This window comes from Oryx dammah, unplaced genomic scaffold (genome assembly GCF_014754425.2).
Source record: "Oryx dammah isolate SB20612 unplaced genomic scaffold, SCBI_Odam_1.1 HiC_scaffold_28, whole genome shotgun sequence".
Taxonomy (NCBI): domain Eukaryota; kingdom Metazoa; phylum Chordata; class Mammalia; order Artiodactyla; family Bovidae; genus Oryx; species Oryx dammah.
The window spans coordinates 38,975,661-38,995,832 of NW_024070212.1; the positions used below are offsets into that span (position 1 = coordinate 38,975,661).

Below are 20,172 nucleotides of genomic sequence, written 5' to 3' on the forward strand. Positions count from 1 at the left end.
TATTTTCTAAATAAAGAGTAGGATATGCATTTTCTTTAAATTTTAATGCACTGGAATTTTAAGATGCATAGTAAAGCAAATATTGTGTACAGCATGATACAGCAAGGGAAAATATTTGATTGTATATTCTAGACACCTGAGAATGTATCAGTTTTCCTTTTCACTTTATTACTTATGAATTATGTATTTCATAGGGTTTTTCAATTTACAATATTCTAAAGAGGATTAGAAAATATCTGTACCTGAAATAACATTTTTATATGCAGAGTTGATATTTTTTATATATTCCAGGTTCAGAGGATTTTTATACTGCTATCACATCATAACTTGCCAATGTCTATTTCCAACTGATGAAAACAAGAAACTGACTTTGCTTGGCAAATGCCTCCTTAGATATAGTTTGCAATTTTATGATATTATTAGCTTAAAAGAATTAACATTCATTTCCTATAACTTTCATGAAAAATATTGATAGAAATGATTTGAAAGCATTACAAACACAAATAACTTTAGTAGCTTTCCCATTACCCTGAGCATTTAGAATCTGTAATGTTTCTTTTATTTTCTCCCTTATAGCTTTTACTATTAGATTGTTATGAGAAAGCTGATTGATAACCATCTAGAGCATATCAGAAACAAACAACAATAATTCATATTTCCATATATTTCACTATATGTAGTGCTTTCATAGGCCTGTTTTTTCTTTTTCTATCACAATTCTCTAACAGTTATTATTAGAATACATTTATAAATAAAGCTCTAAGATAAGAAGGAACGGACTCAGGAATACTCGACTAATGAGTGGTAGACCTGAGATGCTGAATGAAGCAGTGATTGGAATATCAGTGTTCATGAAGTGACATCCCTGTTAGTTCTCTCACTTACAGCAAAATTTCTTTGTTTACTGTCTACCAGAGAAAGCTTAACTGTAAAATAAGAAGAAAGAAAGAAAAACATCTGGCCTCTTTAAATAGCTTTTGTATTTCAATCTAAAGAATATATTTACTTTTTACTGACATATGTCAATTTTAAACAATATTTTTAAATGGGTTCAGGCTACTGGTTCAGGTATATGGTTCTTTCATGAAATTACATATTTCTTAGAACTACTTTTTCATGCATTTTTATGTCACTTTGTGCTAACATATAGAATGTTTGGCATCTATCCTGATGGTCACATGACCTCAAGGAATTATTTCATTATTTTCATTATTCATTTAAATTATTCCTTTAAAATTGTGCTATTAGGCAACATTAATTTCCTAACCAATAATTTACCAGGCCTTTCTGATGAGATCAGAAAATAGTTGATGCAAATATACTTACTTAATCTTAAAATTATTGAATTACTAGGACTAAATAAGTAATGCTTTTATTAACATAAATGAAATTCTTTATGCTATTCTGATTCTCATATTGATTTAACAAATTTGGGACCTAATGCCACAGAATCATTTTTCTCAAACTTTAATGAATAATAAACCTATGAAACAGATTGCTGGTCTCTAACTCCAGAATTTCAGATTCAGTTAGTCTAGACAAGCCTCTGAATTTGGTTCTCTAATACGTTCACAAAGGGTTTCTCCAATGGCTCAGTGGTAAAGAATCTGTCTGCAATGCAGGAGATGCAGGTTCAATCCCTGGGCTGGGAAGATGGAAGACGCCCTGGAAGAGGGCATGGCAACCCACTTCGGTAGTCCTACTTGGAGAATCCCATGGACAGAGAAGCCTTAGGCCATAGTTCCTGGCATCACAGAATCCGATACGCCTGAGCATGCACTCACGCAAAATACCTTCATAAGTGGTGATAATGCTACTGGTCTGAGGATCACACTTTGAGATCATCCACTCTGATACAGTATTAGCAAATGAGATGAAAGTCCAGTGTTAGAATCTAGCCTGAGAATATTCCTGAAAGTGAATTTGACAAATATTTTAACAAAGTAGCATGATTATTTATTAGTTACACAAAAGAGAATCTAAACTGAATTGATAACAAATCTACATCTGAGGATTAATAACTTTTTCTTTATAGGAAGATTTTTAGGCACATTTACATTTAAAATTGCATGAAATTTCTATAAAGATAATTTTATCTATTGTCAATAGAATGATATAAGGAAATTGTTCACTTTTATATCAATACTAACAGAATTTCAGATTCATTCATTAGTGCAGTGTGTTACTTGCTCAGTCATGTCCAACTCTTTGTGACCCTGTGGACTCTAGTCAGAGGGTCCACTGCCCATGGAATTCTTCAGGCCAGAATAGCTTGTCATTCCATTCTCCAGGTGATCTTACCAACTCAAGGATCGAACCTGCATCTCCTGTGTCTCCTGCACTGGGAAGTGGGTTCTTTACTACTGCACCACCAAAACAAATTTAAATATTTCTGATAACAGTCCAAAACACTGTTGTTACACAGGACTACTTTATACTAATATTTTTCTTATCTTTCTCTGATATTCAAGATTTCAGTTTGAGGAGAAGACTTGAGAAACTCAAGAATGGAAAGCGCTTATCTATGCAGTTTCACAGTAGCCCCTTGAGACAGGAATTATAATCCTTGGTTTACAGATGAGAGAACTGAAGTTCTCTTTGGTTAGCTAAACTGCTGAGAAGAGCATCTGCCTTCTATCCCAAGTCTATCAGATTCTCAACCCATAGTTTTTATATTACATCACATTATTTAGATCCAGGGCCCTTAATACATTAAATTCATAAAGGTGATGGACTAAGACTTACTGTGCTCTTTCACACTGAAAATTCAAGTTGTCTAGAGAGAGAAAAAATACTTATGGTAGCCTTGCAAAATATACTACAGTGAAGATTAATCATATAGCTTGATCAAAGTTAAAACAATTTGATTTTTAAGTGCTATGTTAAAATCTTTACTGAAATTATAATTCAAATAGTTCAATTCAGTCTATATAATTCAAACCCATAGAGAAAAATTTATATTTTGCCTTTGTTTCTTGATGTGGTATTTGTTGTAAGCAGTAGTGACTCAAGTGTTGTAGTATTATCCTGGCCTTTTCTTCATCCATCACCTACTTGTAAACCATCTGCTTGCATAGTTCAACTTGCTGTAATTTCAGAACAAGAACCTTAGTTTGTGTTGAAGTACACTAGTTTTTATATCTAAAAATTTGTTTAAAAGACATCATTATGAGTATTTTTGTGAGTAGAGGCCAGGACTAAGAGTTAGTTGCCAAAATGATTCCATAATTTTCATTACAATATAATTTAACTTGAATAGATAAATGGCTTACCCTTGGATTATAAAAAAGATTAAATAATTAAAATATAGGTATAATATGAATAAAGTGAATTTTTTTTACATTTAGAGATTATTTAGATTAGAAATTCAATTTAGGAATTATAGCTAAAAATACTTTCTTGGGAGTTTGCTTAGCAAAATGGCTAACAATGGTCAGTTGACTGTCAAATATTAAAGGCTTTTCCTTTAAATTTTACTGGCAATATTATAACCTTTGAATTTGAGTTTAGCACTAAAATACTTGATTAAATGAATGTAAAATTTGGAAACTTATTTTCTAAAATTAATTAAAAATGCTTCTTTCCTTTTAAATCATGTCCTATTTTTAACTTCATATTTATTTAAACAAACTTACCAATACTATGTTTTATTATTATGGTTACATATTAAACCATGGTGTTTTAGTGCACAAAATAATTTATAATCCTAAAAAGTAAATGCTTGTTATTATTAGTTATCTTGAATCTGCTCATTATTAGTTATATTGAACCTTATCATATTATTAAAACCAGCTTTTCCTGTTTTTGTTTTCCTCAGATAATAATATGATTTCTCTAATTTGCACATACTCTTATGTATGTTTGTTATTTCTCATTATTTAGGGACCTCCTGGCTTACCTGGCCTCAAAGGTGACCCTGGCTCCAAGGGTGAAAAGGTGAGCATAAAATAATGTGTTATTACAGTGTTGATATCCTGATTGCAGAGACTACAATTATGCACATTAAAATCACTCAAAAGGAAATTTCAAGGAATTCCTTTGTCATTTTAACCAAGGAAAATGCTGCCAATCCTTAGCTTCCAAGAGGAGTTCAGAAAAGAGAAAATAATGATGAAAAATGTACCAGAACTCAATGTTATATTAGTCAATGTTCCTTTCTAGGAACCATATGGAGAAAGCATATGGTTATACTAAAATAGCTATTCAGAAAATAAACAGAATAACAAAGTGCCCATTTTTTCATGTTTTTAAACATGAAAATAAAAATTTTAAACTAGACTGTCCTTCAGATGGTAATTTTAAAGATATGTGTGCTCTATTGCATCAAATAATTAAAAAAAAATTTTTAGAGTGACATTAATATTTTTGAATTATTTTTGTTCGTAAATATTTTTTGGGTACTGAAAGATCTCTGAAGCATAGAAATCATTTTATTTTTTTAATTTAATTTTTTAAGCACCAAAAACATTGTCTTGGGTTATAGCCAATTAGCAATGTTGTTTTAGTTTCAAGTGAACAGAAAGGACTTAGCCATACATATACATTATCCAGTGCTTATTAAAGCAAAGAATTTTCTGTTGTTTATTTCACCAATATTAAATTTGGTCATTATTGGCCTTTTAGTTAAAGGAATTCCCTTTAAGTAAACACAGCACTGAAGGTGATGCTTTCAGAAAGCATTTTGTTCAGTAATACATATTCCTAACCCTTAATGAAGGTCTCATATAATACAATCAGTAAATGATCCTATTAGGTGAGGAGGAAAAGATTCTTAATCCTATATTTTATTTAGAAAGGGTTAAAATTGTTAATGTATTTTTTATTCTATTTCATGAATTTAACTTGCAGTTATTTTATGACTATAACTTAATACATGGTTGCAATTTATACATCATTAAAATTTCTTTGCCTTTCAAAGGGACATCCTGGTTTAATTGGCCTAATTGGTCCTCCAGGAGAACAAGGTGAAAAGGGTGACCGAGGACTCCCTGGAACTCAAGGATCTCCAGGAGCAAAGGGAGATGGAGTGAGTAAAGATATAACTTATTTTCCTACTCCTTTCCAATCATACAATTAATACACCCACACTCCTGCACACATTCCTTTAAACATGACCAACGAAGTGATTTAGAGGGTCTAATCTCCTTAAATCAATGATGTTTTCAAAAAAAAATTTATTCAACTTTAGAGTAAATAAATAAAAATTATGAAAATTGGAAACCATAAAAATTATACTTCAGTAGTCAATTACACAAACGTTCGTTGAATCCTCAACACATACAAATCATTATTCTCAAGGCCGTAGGACCATAAAGATATATATATAGAGAGAGAGATTGCAGCAAAATTTTTTAAAAAAATACAGATTATCTTGCAAAAGGTATTTCCTAGATTTAAAATGGAAAATTTCAAGCCATTCTTCTGTACTTCTGCACTGTATAAATTTTGTAGTGTGTGTTGTTATGTAACGTATAAAAATGGAATCACAGAAAAACTAATTTGTATGAAACTTCTCTGTAGGGAATTCCAGGTCCTGCTGGTCCCATTGGTCCACCTGGTCCTCCAGGCTTACCAGTAAGTACAAGAGAGAAGAATTTTACAAGGTTAACATAAATAAATCAAAGAGACATAGTTTCTCTAGATTTTTTTATGTCTACTTTTGCTTTTGCATTTTTTAGGGTCCTCAAGGTCCAAAGGGCACTAAAGGCTCTACGGTAAGTACCTTTCCCTTTGGCATTTAAATTTTTCAGTGATGCCTACTCAAATGCTTTGGTCTCCATTTATCTTGTTGCTTATTCTTTTTAATAGGGACCTGCTGGCCAGAAGGGTGACAGTGGTCTTCCAGGGCCTCCTGGGCCTCCGGTAAGTGCATGGTAATGAGAGTAATATTTTGGCAATTAGCATCGAGATGGCCAGTGATTTCTCTGAATTTATAAGAATGAAAAAACATTCTGTCAAAGCACTGATTTTCTAGGAAATAGCAACTACCTTAATTAAGTACTCACGTGTCTTTTAATTGGGCTTCCCTAGTAGCTCAGATAATAAAGTATCTGCCTGCAAATTGGCTTCACTCTTTGAATATAAAGATACTGTAACTATATATTATAATATCTTGCTTTATTTTTCAAGAAAATCATATATTTTTATATCACGTTTTCATGAGAGCAACTGCTTGTATGCCACAAAGATATATTAATATCTAACTAGGAATAAAAAGTAAAGTTCAGATACTTGGCATTTTTTTCCTACTGCATATAATGATAATAATAGCTACCACTTATTAAATCTGACATTTACCCGGGTTCACACAACTGTTGTGTTAGATCCATGTGACAAAATTTGAGACTTTCTTCTTGAACTTGTTTCTAAGCTATATAAGTACTAATTTGCTGCAATGATAGTAACAAAGAATCAAAAACTAGATGGTTAGATGGTTCAAAGGATAGAAATGTTTTGTCTGACAAATTTAGAAGGCAGAAGTCCTAGACCAGAGTGTCGGAAACATTGTTTCTTTCTGAGGTGGTGTGTCGGGGAAAGATCTGTTGGAGACTTCTCTCCTTTGGTTGTAGAAGGCTATCTTCTTGTCTCTTCACATGGTCTTCTGACTATGCATGTGCCAGATTTTCCCATTTTAGAATGATACCAGTCATATTAGAATAAGAACCACCCTAATGCCCTCATGTTCACTTTAATAATTATGTATACAGCCACCCCATTTCTAAATAAGATCTTCCTCTGAGTTACTATGGCTTTGGAATTCTACACATGGATTTTTATGGGATAGAATTCAATCCATAAAAGTACAGATTAACTATTTGATGTAGTTCTACTCTTATAGATATGTAAATTCAAGTCTGATTGCACTTCTTTATTTATGTATACAGATATAAATGTTTGGAACCAGCTAATGTGTATTTTTAAATGTGATATACATTATTATCAAGTACCATGGACATCTCATTATATAATACAAGAACCTAAAAATGTTTTAATCTTCAGAGACTAAAGTCTAGTTGCAGGGATAGGACATGAAAATGAGGACTAGTTAGTAAATTAAAAAGTAACATATATAACATCAGTTCAGTTCAGGTGCTCAGTCGTGTCCGACTCTTTGCGACCCCATGAATCGCAGCACGCCAGGCCTCCCTGTCCATCACCAACTCCCGGAGTTCACTCAAACTCACATCCATCGAGTCAGTGATGCCATCCAGCCATCTCATCCTCTGTCGTCCCCTTCTCCTCCTGCTCCCAATCCCTCCCAGCATCAGAGTCTTTTCCAATGAGTCAACTCTTCACATGAGGTGGCCAAAGTGCTGGAGTTTCAGCTTCAGTATCATTCCTTCCAAAGAAATCCCAGGGCTGATCTCCTTCAGAATGGACTGGTTGGATCTCCTTGCAGTCCAAGGGACTCTCAAGAGTCTCCTCCAACACCACAGTTCAAAAGAATCAATTCTTGTGCGCTCAGCTTTCTTCACAGTCCAACTCTCACATCCATACATAACCACTGGAAAAACCGTAGCCTTGACTAGACGGACCTTTGTTGGCAAAGTAATGTCTCTGCTTTTGAGTACGCCATCTAGGTTGGTCATAACTTTCCTTCCAAGGAGTAACATATCTCCACACAAATCTGTGCTTTGTTACTTGTATAGAAAAAGGTCCAGAAGTCATCTGATTTTTGCGCCTACCTCAATACCTCCACTAGATTCTTTTTAAAGAATTCATAAAGTTTGTATATAAAGATATATATGTATAATAAATACATAAAAGCAATTAGAGAAAACTTTAAATATAAGGAAAACTTTGAAAGGCTAAACAAAGTAATCTCTCACAACATAGTCAGTGATGATTAATATTTGTAGACTATTTGACCCTAGGAAGCAGTTACATGCACGACATCTCTTTTGCAGGGTCCACCAGGTGAAGTCATACAGCCTTTACCAATCTTGTCACCCAAAAAAACAAGAAGACATGCTGAAAGCATGCAAGCAGATGCAGGTGATAATATTCTGGATTACAATGATGGAATGGAGGAAATATTTGGTTCCCTCAATTCCCTGAAACAAGACATCGAGCATATGAAGTTTCCAATGGGGACACAGACCAATCCAGCCCGAACTTGCAAAGATCTGCAGCTCAGCCACCCTGACTTCCCAGATGGTATGTTAATAATACATGACCAAGTGAATGTCCTGAGCTTCTAAGTTACTGAGATGCATCGTCAGCTCATTAATTCTAGTTAAATACTTAATAGAGAGTCTAAATAAAATGAGAGTGAATGATTTTAATTCCAATCCTGTAGACTCAAAAAATAAATAAATAAATAAGCCATTTACACTGTAATTCTAGATCTACTTTGGAAAATCTTTTTCTTGTTAAATAAGCTTTTATTAAATGATGACAAGATCATTTTTACATGGTTATAGATAACAAGGGCTTCCCTGGTGACTGCCCCTGTCAATGCAGGAGACGCAGGTTTGAAGCCTAGTTCGGGAACATCCCCTGAAGAGAGAAATGGCAACCTATTCCAGTATGCTTGCCTGGGAAATCTCACAGACAGAGGAGCCTAGCGGGCAACAGTCCATGGGGTCACAAAAGAGTCAGACATGACTTAGCGACTAAAAAATAACAACAACAAGATAACACAAATGTATTTTGGTATTTAATTACTGTCATAGAATGGGTATGATGTGTGCATACATATGTGCATATTACTACATATTTATATACTATATCCTAACTTATATAACACTAAGGCTTAAGTAGCATAGCTGAATCATGTGACCTATCAGTTTAGCAATGATTTGGAAAGAGTATTTAAGGAATAGGATATTTTGAGGCAAAAATTTATTTCATTGATTCATGAATAACAAGAACAACTGTGAATGATTTGTTTGTAATTGTATCAAAATAATTTACTATACCTACCCACTCCAGCATTCTTGCCTTTGAGCTCCTCTGCGCCAAGAACAGAGGAGCCTAGCTACAGGCTATCATCCATGAGGTCACAAAAGAGTTAGATGACGACTGAGTGACTAAACAACAAAATTATTTGACAAAACTCTTGTATACCTGTTCTGAGAAGCTAACAGTCCCAGGTATCTTAAGTGACTAACTCATATTGTCCTAAACTAAACCAAAAATGGGCAGATCTGTATCTGATTTTAAATCTCCACTTTAAGTGGAAATACTTTGTCACTCTATTTACTTGTGTGACAACATTATTTTTCACAATCGATCATATAATGAATGTTGTAACTGAGATCTAAATAACAGCATAGACAGAAAAGTTATATGCAATTCAAGAACAGACATTCCTTATTACAAACAATGTCTTAAAAGTCTCCTATCTTAAGCACAATCTGTTAAAAAGAGACACAGATAATTATTAAGGATTCTTTACAAACTGCTATCAAAAATCTTTGCATTTATATATTGTTTAGTTTCATATTAATTCAGTGATTTATAAAAAGAATGACCCACATTTCTGATCTAGCTAAGGTAATCATACATATGAGACTGAATATCAAATGTAAATGATAAGCATTTACTGACAACATAAAACAACATATGATTAACTAGAACTTGATGCTCAATTTTATAAATTTGGGGGATAGAAAGCTCACTGTGGACTACAGTTCCTGGTGGTTTCTATATATTAGCTAACTTTATTAATTATTTGTGTTAATTACAATTAAATATTTATTTATTTATTTATTGGTGTCAGACACTGTTATTCATGCAGAAACTCACAGATAAACAGAAAGAACAATTCCTTTGGGCTATTATTGTCTAATGATGGCAACAGGTAAACCTTAAGTTTTATAATAGCATAGTTTGACAGACACAGATTTCCCCTGCTATCCAAAATTAGAGAGTTCTTATGAAATCTCTTGCAAGCTGAAATGGCAAAAAGCCATAAAAGCATCTTATTAATTTAAATATATGTCATTTGAAAGACTATCTAGTAGCAATGTTAACTAAGAAGAGATAAAAATAATGTTCACCAGATAATTCAAAATTATTTATTCTTTAAAACCCTAAGAAATATCAAAGATTAAGAGTGGTTATTTCAGTCGGTAAAATCTTAGATGATTTTTATTTTCTTGTGTAATTTTCTCCCAAGAATTTTAATTGGTTCCAGATGTGAAATTATTAATGGTGTAATCAGAAAAAGCATAATTTTTTGTTAAAGAATTTATTTTAAAAAGCAAACTGATATTAAATGTTCAGGAGTTCCAATACTAAACCACGCAGTTTGAGCTTTTACATTGTTTAAAGTTCATAATCAGTGAATTGGCATAATTTAAATAAATATTTGAATGAAATGGCAGCATGAAGAATGGTAGGAGAGAAGTAGTCATCACATGTTTATCAAGTCTATTTCCCCAGTTATTCTTAAATAACCCCATTGTCAATTACTTAAAGAATAACTTTTTGTTAGTCCCACTACTTAACATCATTACTCACCTAACACCAAATTAATGGTCATGGTCATTTACATGATAAAATTAGTTCTGTACCATTTAGATAATATAATTAATAGCAAACTGTATTTAAATATATAAAATAGACTTATTTGGAGTCCATTTAAAGAGGGAGTACATTTACTTAATGAAAGATTTTGTTATAGAGTAATGCAAAAGAATGATCCTTGAAGCTAAGTAGATACTCTCACCTCCATCATTACAGATAAATAAATTAAGGAAAAATATAATGGCCATTATACTCAGGTTATTGCTGTTTTAGTTGCTAAGTCATGTCCAACTCTTTTGCAACCCCATGGCCTGTTGCCTGCCAGGCTCCTCAGTCCATGGGATTTCACTTAAGTAGTAAATAACACATATAGGATTTAGGGTCAAGTATATCTCCACCCATGTACCTGCAATTTATTATATGTAAATCAATAAGGTATTAATATCTGAGGAGGAGGCATTTAAGCTGGAACCCAAAAGTAATAGGCATGCTAAGAATTAAAAAAAGGATGTTCCAGAAAGATGGGGACATTTGCAAAGTTCCAGGCAGACAAGACAATAGGTCATTCTTTCTTCAAACATACACCCCAATGTGACCAAAAGCATAAAAGTGATCCATGTAGAAAAATCAATGGCTATTCATTTTTCCTTATTTATTCAATAAAATTGGCCCTCTAATATATTCAATTTTTTATATAAATGCATTTGTGCTTGTGCTTTGCTTAGTTTCTCAGTTGTGTCTGACTCTTTGCAACTCCATGGACTGTAGCCCACCAGCCTCCACTGTCCATGGGGATTATCCAGGCAAGAATACTGGAGTGGGTTGCTATGCCCTCCTCCAGGGGATCTTCCCAACTCAGGGATCAACCCCAGGTCTCCTTCATTGAGGGTAGATTCTTTATCAGCTGAGCCACCAGCAAAGCCCAAAATGTATTTGCATATGACTTATTTTTTTCTGCTTTCAGGTGAATATTGGATTGATCCCAACCAAGGTTGCTCAGGAGATTCCTTCAAAGTTTACTGTAATTTCACATCTGGTGGTGAGACTTGCATTTATCCAGACAAAAAATCCGAGGGAGTAAGTAACCAATCTGTTTTGGTGGTGACTGTTGACAGTTTATGCCATGTTTTTGCAATATTGAACTAAACAGGAAAATTATATTGTCATATTTTCATTTATCTGCTTTCACAGGGGTAATTAGAGCATTTCATTTGCATAAACATGAATAAGGCACCAAAGTGAGACACGTAGTTAACAAATAGTTTTTATTTTTTAGCCAGATGTACTCTTTATGCACCTGCTTGCTCTCTAAAATTCTATGACTCTCCATGACACAGCACAGCTGACTATCAGATTTTAGTATATGCATAATAGTATTCTTTCCAATTACCATGTGATAGAACTCACAGCTGTATTTTATGCTCAAAATATACAAAATACACAAGAACAAATCTTTAACATAAGAGTATTCTCTGTACTTTCAGATAGTCTCTTCAAACATATTCCTTGATTTTCACCAAGCAGTATCAATATATGTGAGTTCTATCTTTAAAGCTATAGGCAAATTATTAATATAAGATTTTTCACTAACATAATTACCTTCTCCAAACATTTTATAGATGGGACATTTTTATTTTATCTGTATACTTAAAAAAAATCATATTCTTGTTAGTAAGTGGAGTTGGCATGCAGAGGCACAGAACCTCCTTGAGACAAAACAAGCAACTTTTAAAAAATATTTTAAGTTTATCGGAGTATAATTGATCTACAAGATTGTGTTTGTCTCAGGTGTACAGCAAAGTGACTCAGATATATATATTATATAGATGTGTACATATATATACACATACATACATACAAATATTCATTCTTTTTTAGATTCTTTTCTCATATAGGGTATCACAGAATATTGGGTAGATTTCCCTGTGCTATACAGTAGGTCCTTGTTGGTTATCTGTTTTACGTATAGTAGTGTGTGTGTGTTCACCCCAAGCTCCTGATTTATCCCACCCCACTCCACATTTCCTCTTTGGTAACCACAGGTTTATAAGAAAATAAGTAGCTTTGTGACTAATCTCTTTAGAAGAGACATTTAGTTTGTAAGTGAATGATGGCTAGTAGGAGCAGGAGACAAAGCAACTTCTGTTTCCCAACCACACTTTGCATGTGGGGAGGCATAATAAAGCTCCTCTAGTCCACAGAGAAATGTGGGAAAATGGAAATGCCTCCCCTTACAGGATTACTCAAATTCCCTCTAGTGAGGCCTTGCTGCTGCTGCTGCTGCTGCTGCTGCTGACGCTTCAGTCATGTCCGACTCTGTGCAACCCCATAGACGGCAGCCCACCAGGCTCCCCCGTCCCTGGGATTCTCCAGGCAAGAACACTGGAGTGGGTTGTCCTTTTCCAACGCATGAAAGTGAAAAGTGAAAGTGAAGTCTCTCAGTCGTGTCTGACTCTTAGTGACCCCATGGACTACAGCCCACCAGGCTCCTCTGGGATTTTCCAGGCAAGGGTACTGGAGTGGGGTGCCATTGCCTTCTCCAAGCGAGGCCTTAAATACCTTTATATTTTGCTGATCTTTGCAAAGCTAAACAATAACATTTATAAAAGTTTCTAATCATTTTCCCCAGCAGGGAATGATTAGGCTAGCTTCCTGCCAAGCTTAATCTTGACTTCTCCATAGCATTCAGGCCTCAGTTACTAACTGGATGCTTCAGGATGCCTCCCTTGGTTATGAACTACTAAAGGTTTCTATCTGCCTTGATGGCAGATGCCAACTGGCATTGTGAGGGTTTCTTTTGCAAGGAGTTGCCTAAGAGTTCTGCCCACATCTCCTATAGCCAACACTTGGTATGCCTTTACGAGGTTATTTTCCACCTCCCTTATTTTGTAGCAGTTAAAGAAAACAGGAAAAAAAAAAAAAAGTTTCAAAATTCACTAAATGGGAATTCACAGATCTATCTGAAATTTTGCTCTTTATCCTGTTTTGTATTATCCAGGTAAACCATTTAAAAAACTCTTTAGCATCATAGTATTACTGAAAATAAATGATAAATATATAAACAATATTGTTTATAATTTTAACCTGCTTTCTAACTTTCCTTTTCTTTGCAACAGGTAAGAATTTCATCATGGCCAAAGGAGAAACCAGGAAGCTGGTTTAGTGAATTTAAGAGAGGAAAACTGGTATGTTATTACCTTAGCATGCAGTGGTATATCTTAAACGTCATTACTCAAGCTCACATTATGTAATCTCTAGCCCCTTACTGTGAAAGTCTAAATCATACAAAGCAGGATTCCATGTACTCTCTAGTTTGCTTTATCTAAATTTCTTAGACCAATTTTGGGATTTTTAGAGAGAAGTCTAAAATTTTTATCAAAGTAAATGGAAATATATTAAATTTATTAAAATAATAAAATCAAATAAAGTATGCATTTCACTAAGTACTTGAGATAGATAGCATAAAAATGAATTATATTAGAAATATGAGTTATAGAGAGTATAATACCTATTTAGGATCTCTATTTCATTTCCTTTATACTTGAAATCTAATTTATTCTTTGTTTTCAATTGCAATAAGAATTTTTGGAATGTGAAATGTTTTTTCCAATAGTTACATCTGGAAATAAAGTGAGCTGACTGACTGACCTTTTATATGGATTACAGCACATGTTTACTTAGATATTTCCATAGAATCACCAGTTCGTGGTTAGTCACTTTCTGGAGATATTTTAACATTGCATGCCAAAACTAAATTTGCATTTAAAAGCTGTTTAAGATATATTTGTTTTTGCAATGTTAATTATAATGTATTCTAATGAAAGTTTCTCATTTATTCAGATAATTATTCAAATTTTCAAAGTTCTTTAAAAAACTATGATTTTCCATTTATGACTATTTATACAATCGTTATCCTCTAAAAATCTACACATATTACTAATATCCTCCACATCATAAATCTCTAGTTCAGTTTTCAAGTTACATATTATATATCCATGTTACAGTTTTATCTTTGTATGAGATAAAAATACATACACAGATAGAACTCTCTGTGTGTACTTTATTTTTTGCCTTTTGTTCTCCTTAGAGTGGATTTCCCAGTTTTTTTCTCTAACTTCTCAGGTATCCTCATCATCTGAACTGTTAATCAGAAAGAATTAAGTAAATCAATGATAAGGAGGAAAAGTGAAGCAAAAGTTGCTCGTGGACAGTTGTCCGTGGAATTCTCCAGGCCAGAATACTGGAGTGGGTAGCCTTTCCCTTCTCCAGCAGATCTTCCTGACCTAGGAATCAAACCAGGATCTCCTGCATTGCAGGCAGATTCTTTACCAACTGAGCTATCAGGGCAGGCCAATAAGAAGGAAAATCACAGATAACTGCCTTTATATTGAATTAATCTATAACCTGGGCAAATTTCTTACTTAATTTTTTAAAATATAGGTTTATATGTCTCAGCTAATCCCAGATAGTTTTATACCCAGTATAACAAATTATGAGCTTGACGAAAGAGACAGTTTTTAATAATTTGAAATTAGGACTGTGTTCCTTCTCAAAACACAAATTAAGTATTCCCTGATAACAAATATTTACTTGCATGTCTCAGGCAATATGCTTGGTGCTGGTGATACAAAGATGAGTATAATTACATCAACGAAGAACAGACAAACAGGCAGGTCTGTGGTGAAAATTAGAAGACCAAAAACCTCTTGGAAGACTGTGGCCCCAAAATGAAAAATGCAGGAACATGTTGAAAATTTTGAATCAAACAGGTATACTAGGAAAATAGGGGAAAACAAACATAAAAACAGTCAATCTTTGCATTTCACTGAGATTCCTTGATTTTCATTTTCACTGTTTTACCACTCTATTATTCAAAAGGGCTTCCTTGATAGCTCAGTTAGTAAAACAAATCCACCTGCAATGCAGGAGACCCTGGTTCAATTCCTGGGTCAGGAAGATCCACTGGAGAAGGGATAGGCTACCCATTCCAGTATTCTGGCCTGGAGAATTCCCTGGACTATATCAAAAAGGTACAGGAATATAATGAAAGAATCCTTGGAAACAAACAAAAACAATTACATTTTTTTTGTGGTATTTGCTGACTAACTAGGAAACTGAAGTATAGAGGTAAAATGATTTTTTTTTCTAAGATAAGTATTGTTGATAGTAGCTAAGATGAAAACCCATCTTCATTTCACAGATTTCTATATCTGGGTCTTCTGACTCTCAGTGCATACTTTCTTTCATTAAGTAAGAAATAGGTCTGTTGATACATCCACATGCTTCTAGGATCTCAATTCACTGTTGACAGTGATTTTATTCTTTATAATAGAAAAGAGTCTTTATGCATCTCTTTATTCTCTTATTTTCAGCTTTCATATTTAGATGTTGAAGGCAATTCCATTAATATGGTGCAGATGACATTCCTGAAACTGCTGACTGCCTCTGCTCGGCAAAATTTCACTTATTACTGCCATCAGTCAGTGGCCTGGTATGACGTGTCATCAGGAAGCTATGACAAAGCACTTCGGTTCTTGGGATCAAATGACGAGGAGATGTCCTATGACAACAACCCTTACATCAAAGCCCTATTTGATGGCTGCGCGGTGAGTGTAGTCCCTGTGGCCTTCTTTCACAGAGAGGAGAGGCAATGTGTAACCATTCCACTTTAGCCCTAAGTCAGATTTCTCTCATGAAGGGGATGTCAATTGTCATTAAGGTTCGATGCTTAACACTGACATATTAAAGTACAGTATGTTAGAAACCACTAGCAGTCACTCACAAACATAGATACAGAAACTGAAACATACATATAGACACACTTTTAAAGCCATAGCAGAAGGTAATCTTGAGTCATATGTTATTTTTATGGAATTATTTCTGATATTTAAATACTATTACAGCTAGTTTTTCTTGGAATGAAAAAGATCAAGAGCCTTATCTCATTTGCCTCCTAAATTCGTGATTCTAAAATGACAGTTAAAGGAATCATCATTATACCATTCATACTATAGATAATTTTTACCTTGTATTTTGCTTATAGAGGTTTGCTGATTGGTATTATGTTACAAGAGCTTAGACAGATATAGTCATTTTGTTATTTTAATCCTCTGCAACTGTCTTTCTCACACATATGGTAATTTCATAACAGCAAATGACCAAGAGAGGAGCCTAAAAAATTTGTTTTCCTAGCTGATTACTGAAAAGCCACAATTACAAATAAACACAGTAAGTAGCTTACAAATAGACCAAAGAAGAGAACATACTGTATATTGAAAGGAGCAAGTGATTTAGATTTCCCAGTATAATGTACTAATAATTATTCATAAAATTAATACATAGCAACAGAAATACTTTGACTTTGGACTTCTTGTATTATAATTCCTACACTGTATTCAAATTTTTCTTAGAAAATTTGCTTATATGTGTGTGTATATACATATATATATATCTTAATTATTATAACAATGGTAAGGATATATTATTTATGCAAAGATATGACCCAGTACCAATATCAGTGTTCCCATATTAAAATGTATATATCAGTTCAGTAAGATTCTCTGCAGCTGTGCAGTATATTAGAGTAACATTTTGAATATGTGCAGCTAAATATTAAATATGGTCAACATTCAAAATTTAAAACTACATATGACATCAGTGATAACAAAAAGAGTGAATTACTACAAAGATAATGGGAAATTTTTTTCCATTCTATTCTTTCTTACCTTCTTACCTTTACTCAGAGGCTTAAGAAAAAAATAATGTATGTTAGAAGTATGCAATGATTGTATAACTTTTTATTTCTTCTTCACTTTACAGTCCAGAAAAGGCTATGAAAAGACTGTGATTGAAATCAATACACCGAAAATTGATCAAGTACCTATCGTTGATGTAATGATCAATGACTTTGGTGATCAGAATCAGAAGTTTGGATTTGAAGTTGGTCCTGTTTGTTTTCTTGGCTAAGATTAGGACAAAGAACATATGAAATCAACAGAAAATATACCTTGGTACCACCAACCCATTTTATGCCACATGCAAGTTTTGAATAAGAATGGTATAGAAAATAACTTGCTACATATGTATGTACCAATTAGGAAATATTGATGCCCTTGTGGGTGCAGAACCACATGACAAAACTTTGAAAATCATAAAAATACAAGATAGTGTGGCTGAGATGGAAACAGGCCTTATTCTTGAATCCCAATTTTCATCTCTCCTTTTCCTATTTGGATTTCTTTGGTGCTGTAGAAAAAAAAGAGAGAAAAATATATATTCATAAAAGATATGGTGCTCATTCCCATCCATCAAGGATGTGCTAAAACAATGTGTTTAATAAATTGTAATTTTATGTACAGTTCTGTACTGTTATCTATGTGTCCATTTCCAAAACTTGCACGTGTCTCTGAATTCCATCTGACTCTAATTTTATGACAATTGCAGAAATATGATGGCAATAAATATATGTATTATGAAAAAATAAAACTGTAATTTCTGGTGGCTCTAATTCCCTTTCTTTGATGAATAATAAAATGCCTTTGTATATATTGATGTTGAAGAGTTCAGTTATTTGATGTCGCCAACAAATTTCTCAGAGGGCAAAACCTGGAAGACTTTTGGAAGCACATACTGAGCAACTCTTCTCTTCTGACCGTAACTTTGCTGAATTTCAGCCAAAAACATCATGCATTTTGATGCTCTATTCAGTGCTATACCTCAACCGTTTTCTTTTCAGAATCCAGGATCTCACAGGATACTTGTAAATATGGAAAACAAGAAAGTTTATATTTTTGGACAGGAAAACGTGTATGAGAAGCTATTTTAACAGATTGATGCCTCCATCAAGCAATCAATCACATGTACAATTTTTCTTACTACGTTATCTCATCTCATTGTTTTCAGTGTGCTTCAGCTATTCAGGTTAATATTAAAAGATGGAAACTAAGCAATTATTTATGAACTTGTTAAATGTTATATTTTAATCAGTCAACTTCTAGAATTTGATGCTAAGTTGCATATAGTCTTCAAATATTATTTTACTTGCACCTGTCCAACAAATATTATTTCTTTTCTTTCAAGAAAATATCATACATTATTTGACCTACCTAACTGCTAAATAACATAAGGGTGAACTGTTACTAATAGTGCTTGTATTAAAAGTCATACTTATTAAAAAAATAAAAATATTTTTTTCCACTAAGGCATTTTCTTTCAGGTAGCTTGAAATAGCAGTAAAATCTAAAAATAACAAATTGAACTTTGTATCTATTTTAAGTAATATATGTAAGACTTGAAAATAAATGTTTTATTATTTCTTATATGAAGTGTTAAGTTAATTGATACTAGATTTCACTGGAACATTTTCAACTGATAATTTATCACAAAAGAACATACCTGTAATATTGAAATTAAAACGTGAACATTGTCATTCAGAAGTTCTTTTATTTTTTAAATCAAGTTTGTAAATGTCCTTTCAAGAAGGGAGATATGAATGGTATAAATAAACTCAAGTCTTGTCTACCTGGATTGGTCATTCTCTTTCTTAAATAGGTTTTAAATTACTCTATTGCATAAAAGGCTTTCAATTTGTTTCTTGACCATCCAGGTTAGAATAGTTTTACACTTCTGAAAAGAATATTATCCTTCATAGATTAGTTATTTAAAATTCTCCACATTTCTAAAATAAACTCTATAAACAAAATGATAGGGTCTGCTTAAATTTTTAAAATATTTTTATAATTAAAAACTTTATGAAGTTTCAAACATTCATAATTTAAGCATTACAAGAATTTCCAGACATTTTACTTGAAATATAGACTCTAATATAGACTGTACAGGCTTCTCTGATAGTTCAGTTGGTAAAGAATCTGCCTGCAATGCAGGAGACCCCTGTTCAATTCCTGGGTCAGGAAGATCCCCTGAAGAAAGGATAGGCTACCCACTCCAGTATTCTTGGGCTTTCCTTGTGGCCTAACTGGTAAATAATTCACCTGCAATGCAGAGACCTGGGTTCAATCCCTGGGTTGGGAAGATCCCCTGGAGAAGGAAAGGCTACCCACTCCAATATTCTGGCCTGGAGAATTCCATGGACTGTATAACCCATGTAGCCTCAAAGACTCAGACATGACTGAGCAACTTTCACGTCATAGACTCTAAATCATACATAATATTGTCTATCAAGAGTAATATTCCATACATCTGACAATTTAATGAATGCATAGTAATGAGGGAATATTTTTCATATTGACCTGCATTGGGGAGGTTGCATCATTTTTCCACTTAAACAAAATGGCTTCAAATGTGGCCCTCAACAGAATTAATGCATTAATAGCTAACTCATCTATCCTTTCCTAAACCTTTCATCTATGGATATGGTCTTCTGCATGCTATCAAATTTTTTCTGTGTCTCCTTATTGATTTCATCTGGACAAAAGGAATCTCTCTTGTAAGGAAAAATGGATACTATGCAACATTCTATGCAACCCAGAACTTATGAATTGTTCATGTGTAAATTATGGAGAGTAATATTGACCTTGCAGGCATAGGTAAGTCCTGGGCCTGATACACATAAAGTTTGGTATAATTCTTTTTAAAAAGCTAATACAAAATTACAAACAAAAATTACAAAAGTTACTATTTAAAATGAGTAAAGGTATTACAACAAATTATTAATTTTAAAAATGGACCAACACCAAAAGT

At 33.3% G+C, this 20,172-nt stretch overlaps 1 protein-coding gene across 4 annotated transcripts in view; it reads left to right on the forward strand.

Annotated features, from left to right (window-relative positions):
• The window catches only part of COL11A1 (collagen type XI alpha 1 chain), a 223,231-nt gene extending 205,207 nt beyond the window's left edge, over positions 1-18,024 (forward strand). For all 4 annotated transcript variants that reach the window (XM_040232197.1, XM_040232199.1, XM_040232200.1 and 1 more), the window contains 10 exons: positions 3,883-3,936; positions 4,919-5,026; positions 5,521-5,574; positions 5,679-5,714; positions 5,809-5,862; positions 7,908-8,157; positions 11,438-11,550; positions 13,590-13,658; positions 15,846-16,079; positions 17,293-18,024. In XM_040232197.1, the coding sequence (XP_040088131.1) occupies positions 3,883-3,936; positions 4,919-5,026; positions 5,521-5,574; positions 5,679-5,714; positions 5,809-5,862; positions 7,908-8,157; positions 11,438-11,550; positions 13,590-13,658; positions 15,846-16,079; positions 17,293-17,439 (1,119 nt within the window). In that variant the 3' untranslated portion in view covers positions 17,440-18,024. The remainder of the gene's footprint in view (positions 1-3,882; positions 3,937-4,918; positions 5,027-5,520; positions 5,575-5,678; positions 5,715-5,808; positions 5,863-7,907; positions 8,158-11,437; positions 11,551-13,589; positions 13,659-15,845; positions 16,080-17,292) is intronic.
• Positions 18,025-20,172: the final 2,148 nt, after the last annotated feature.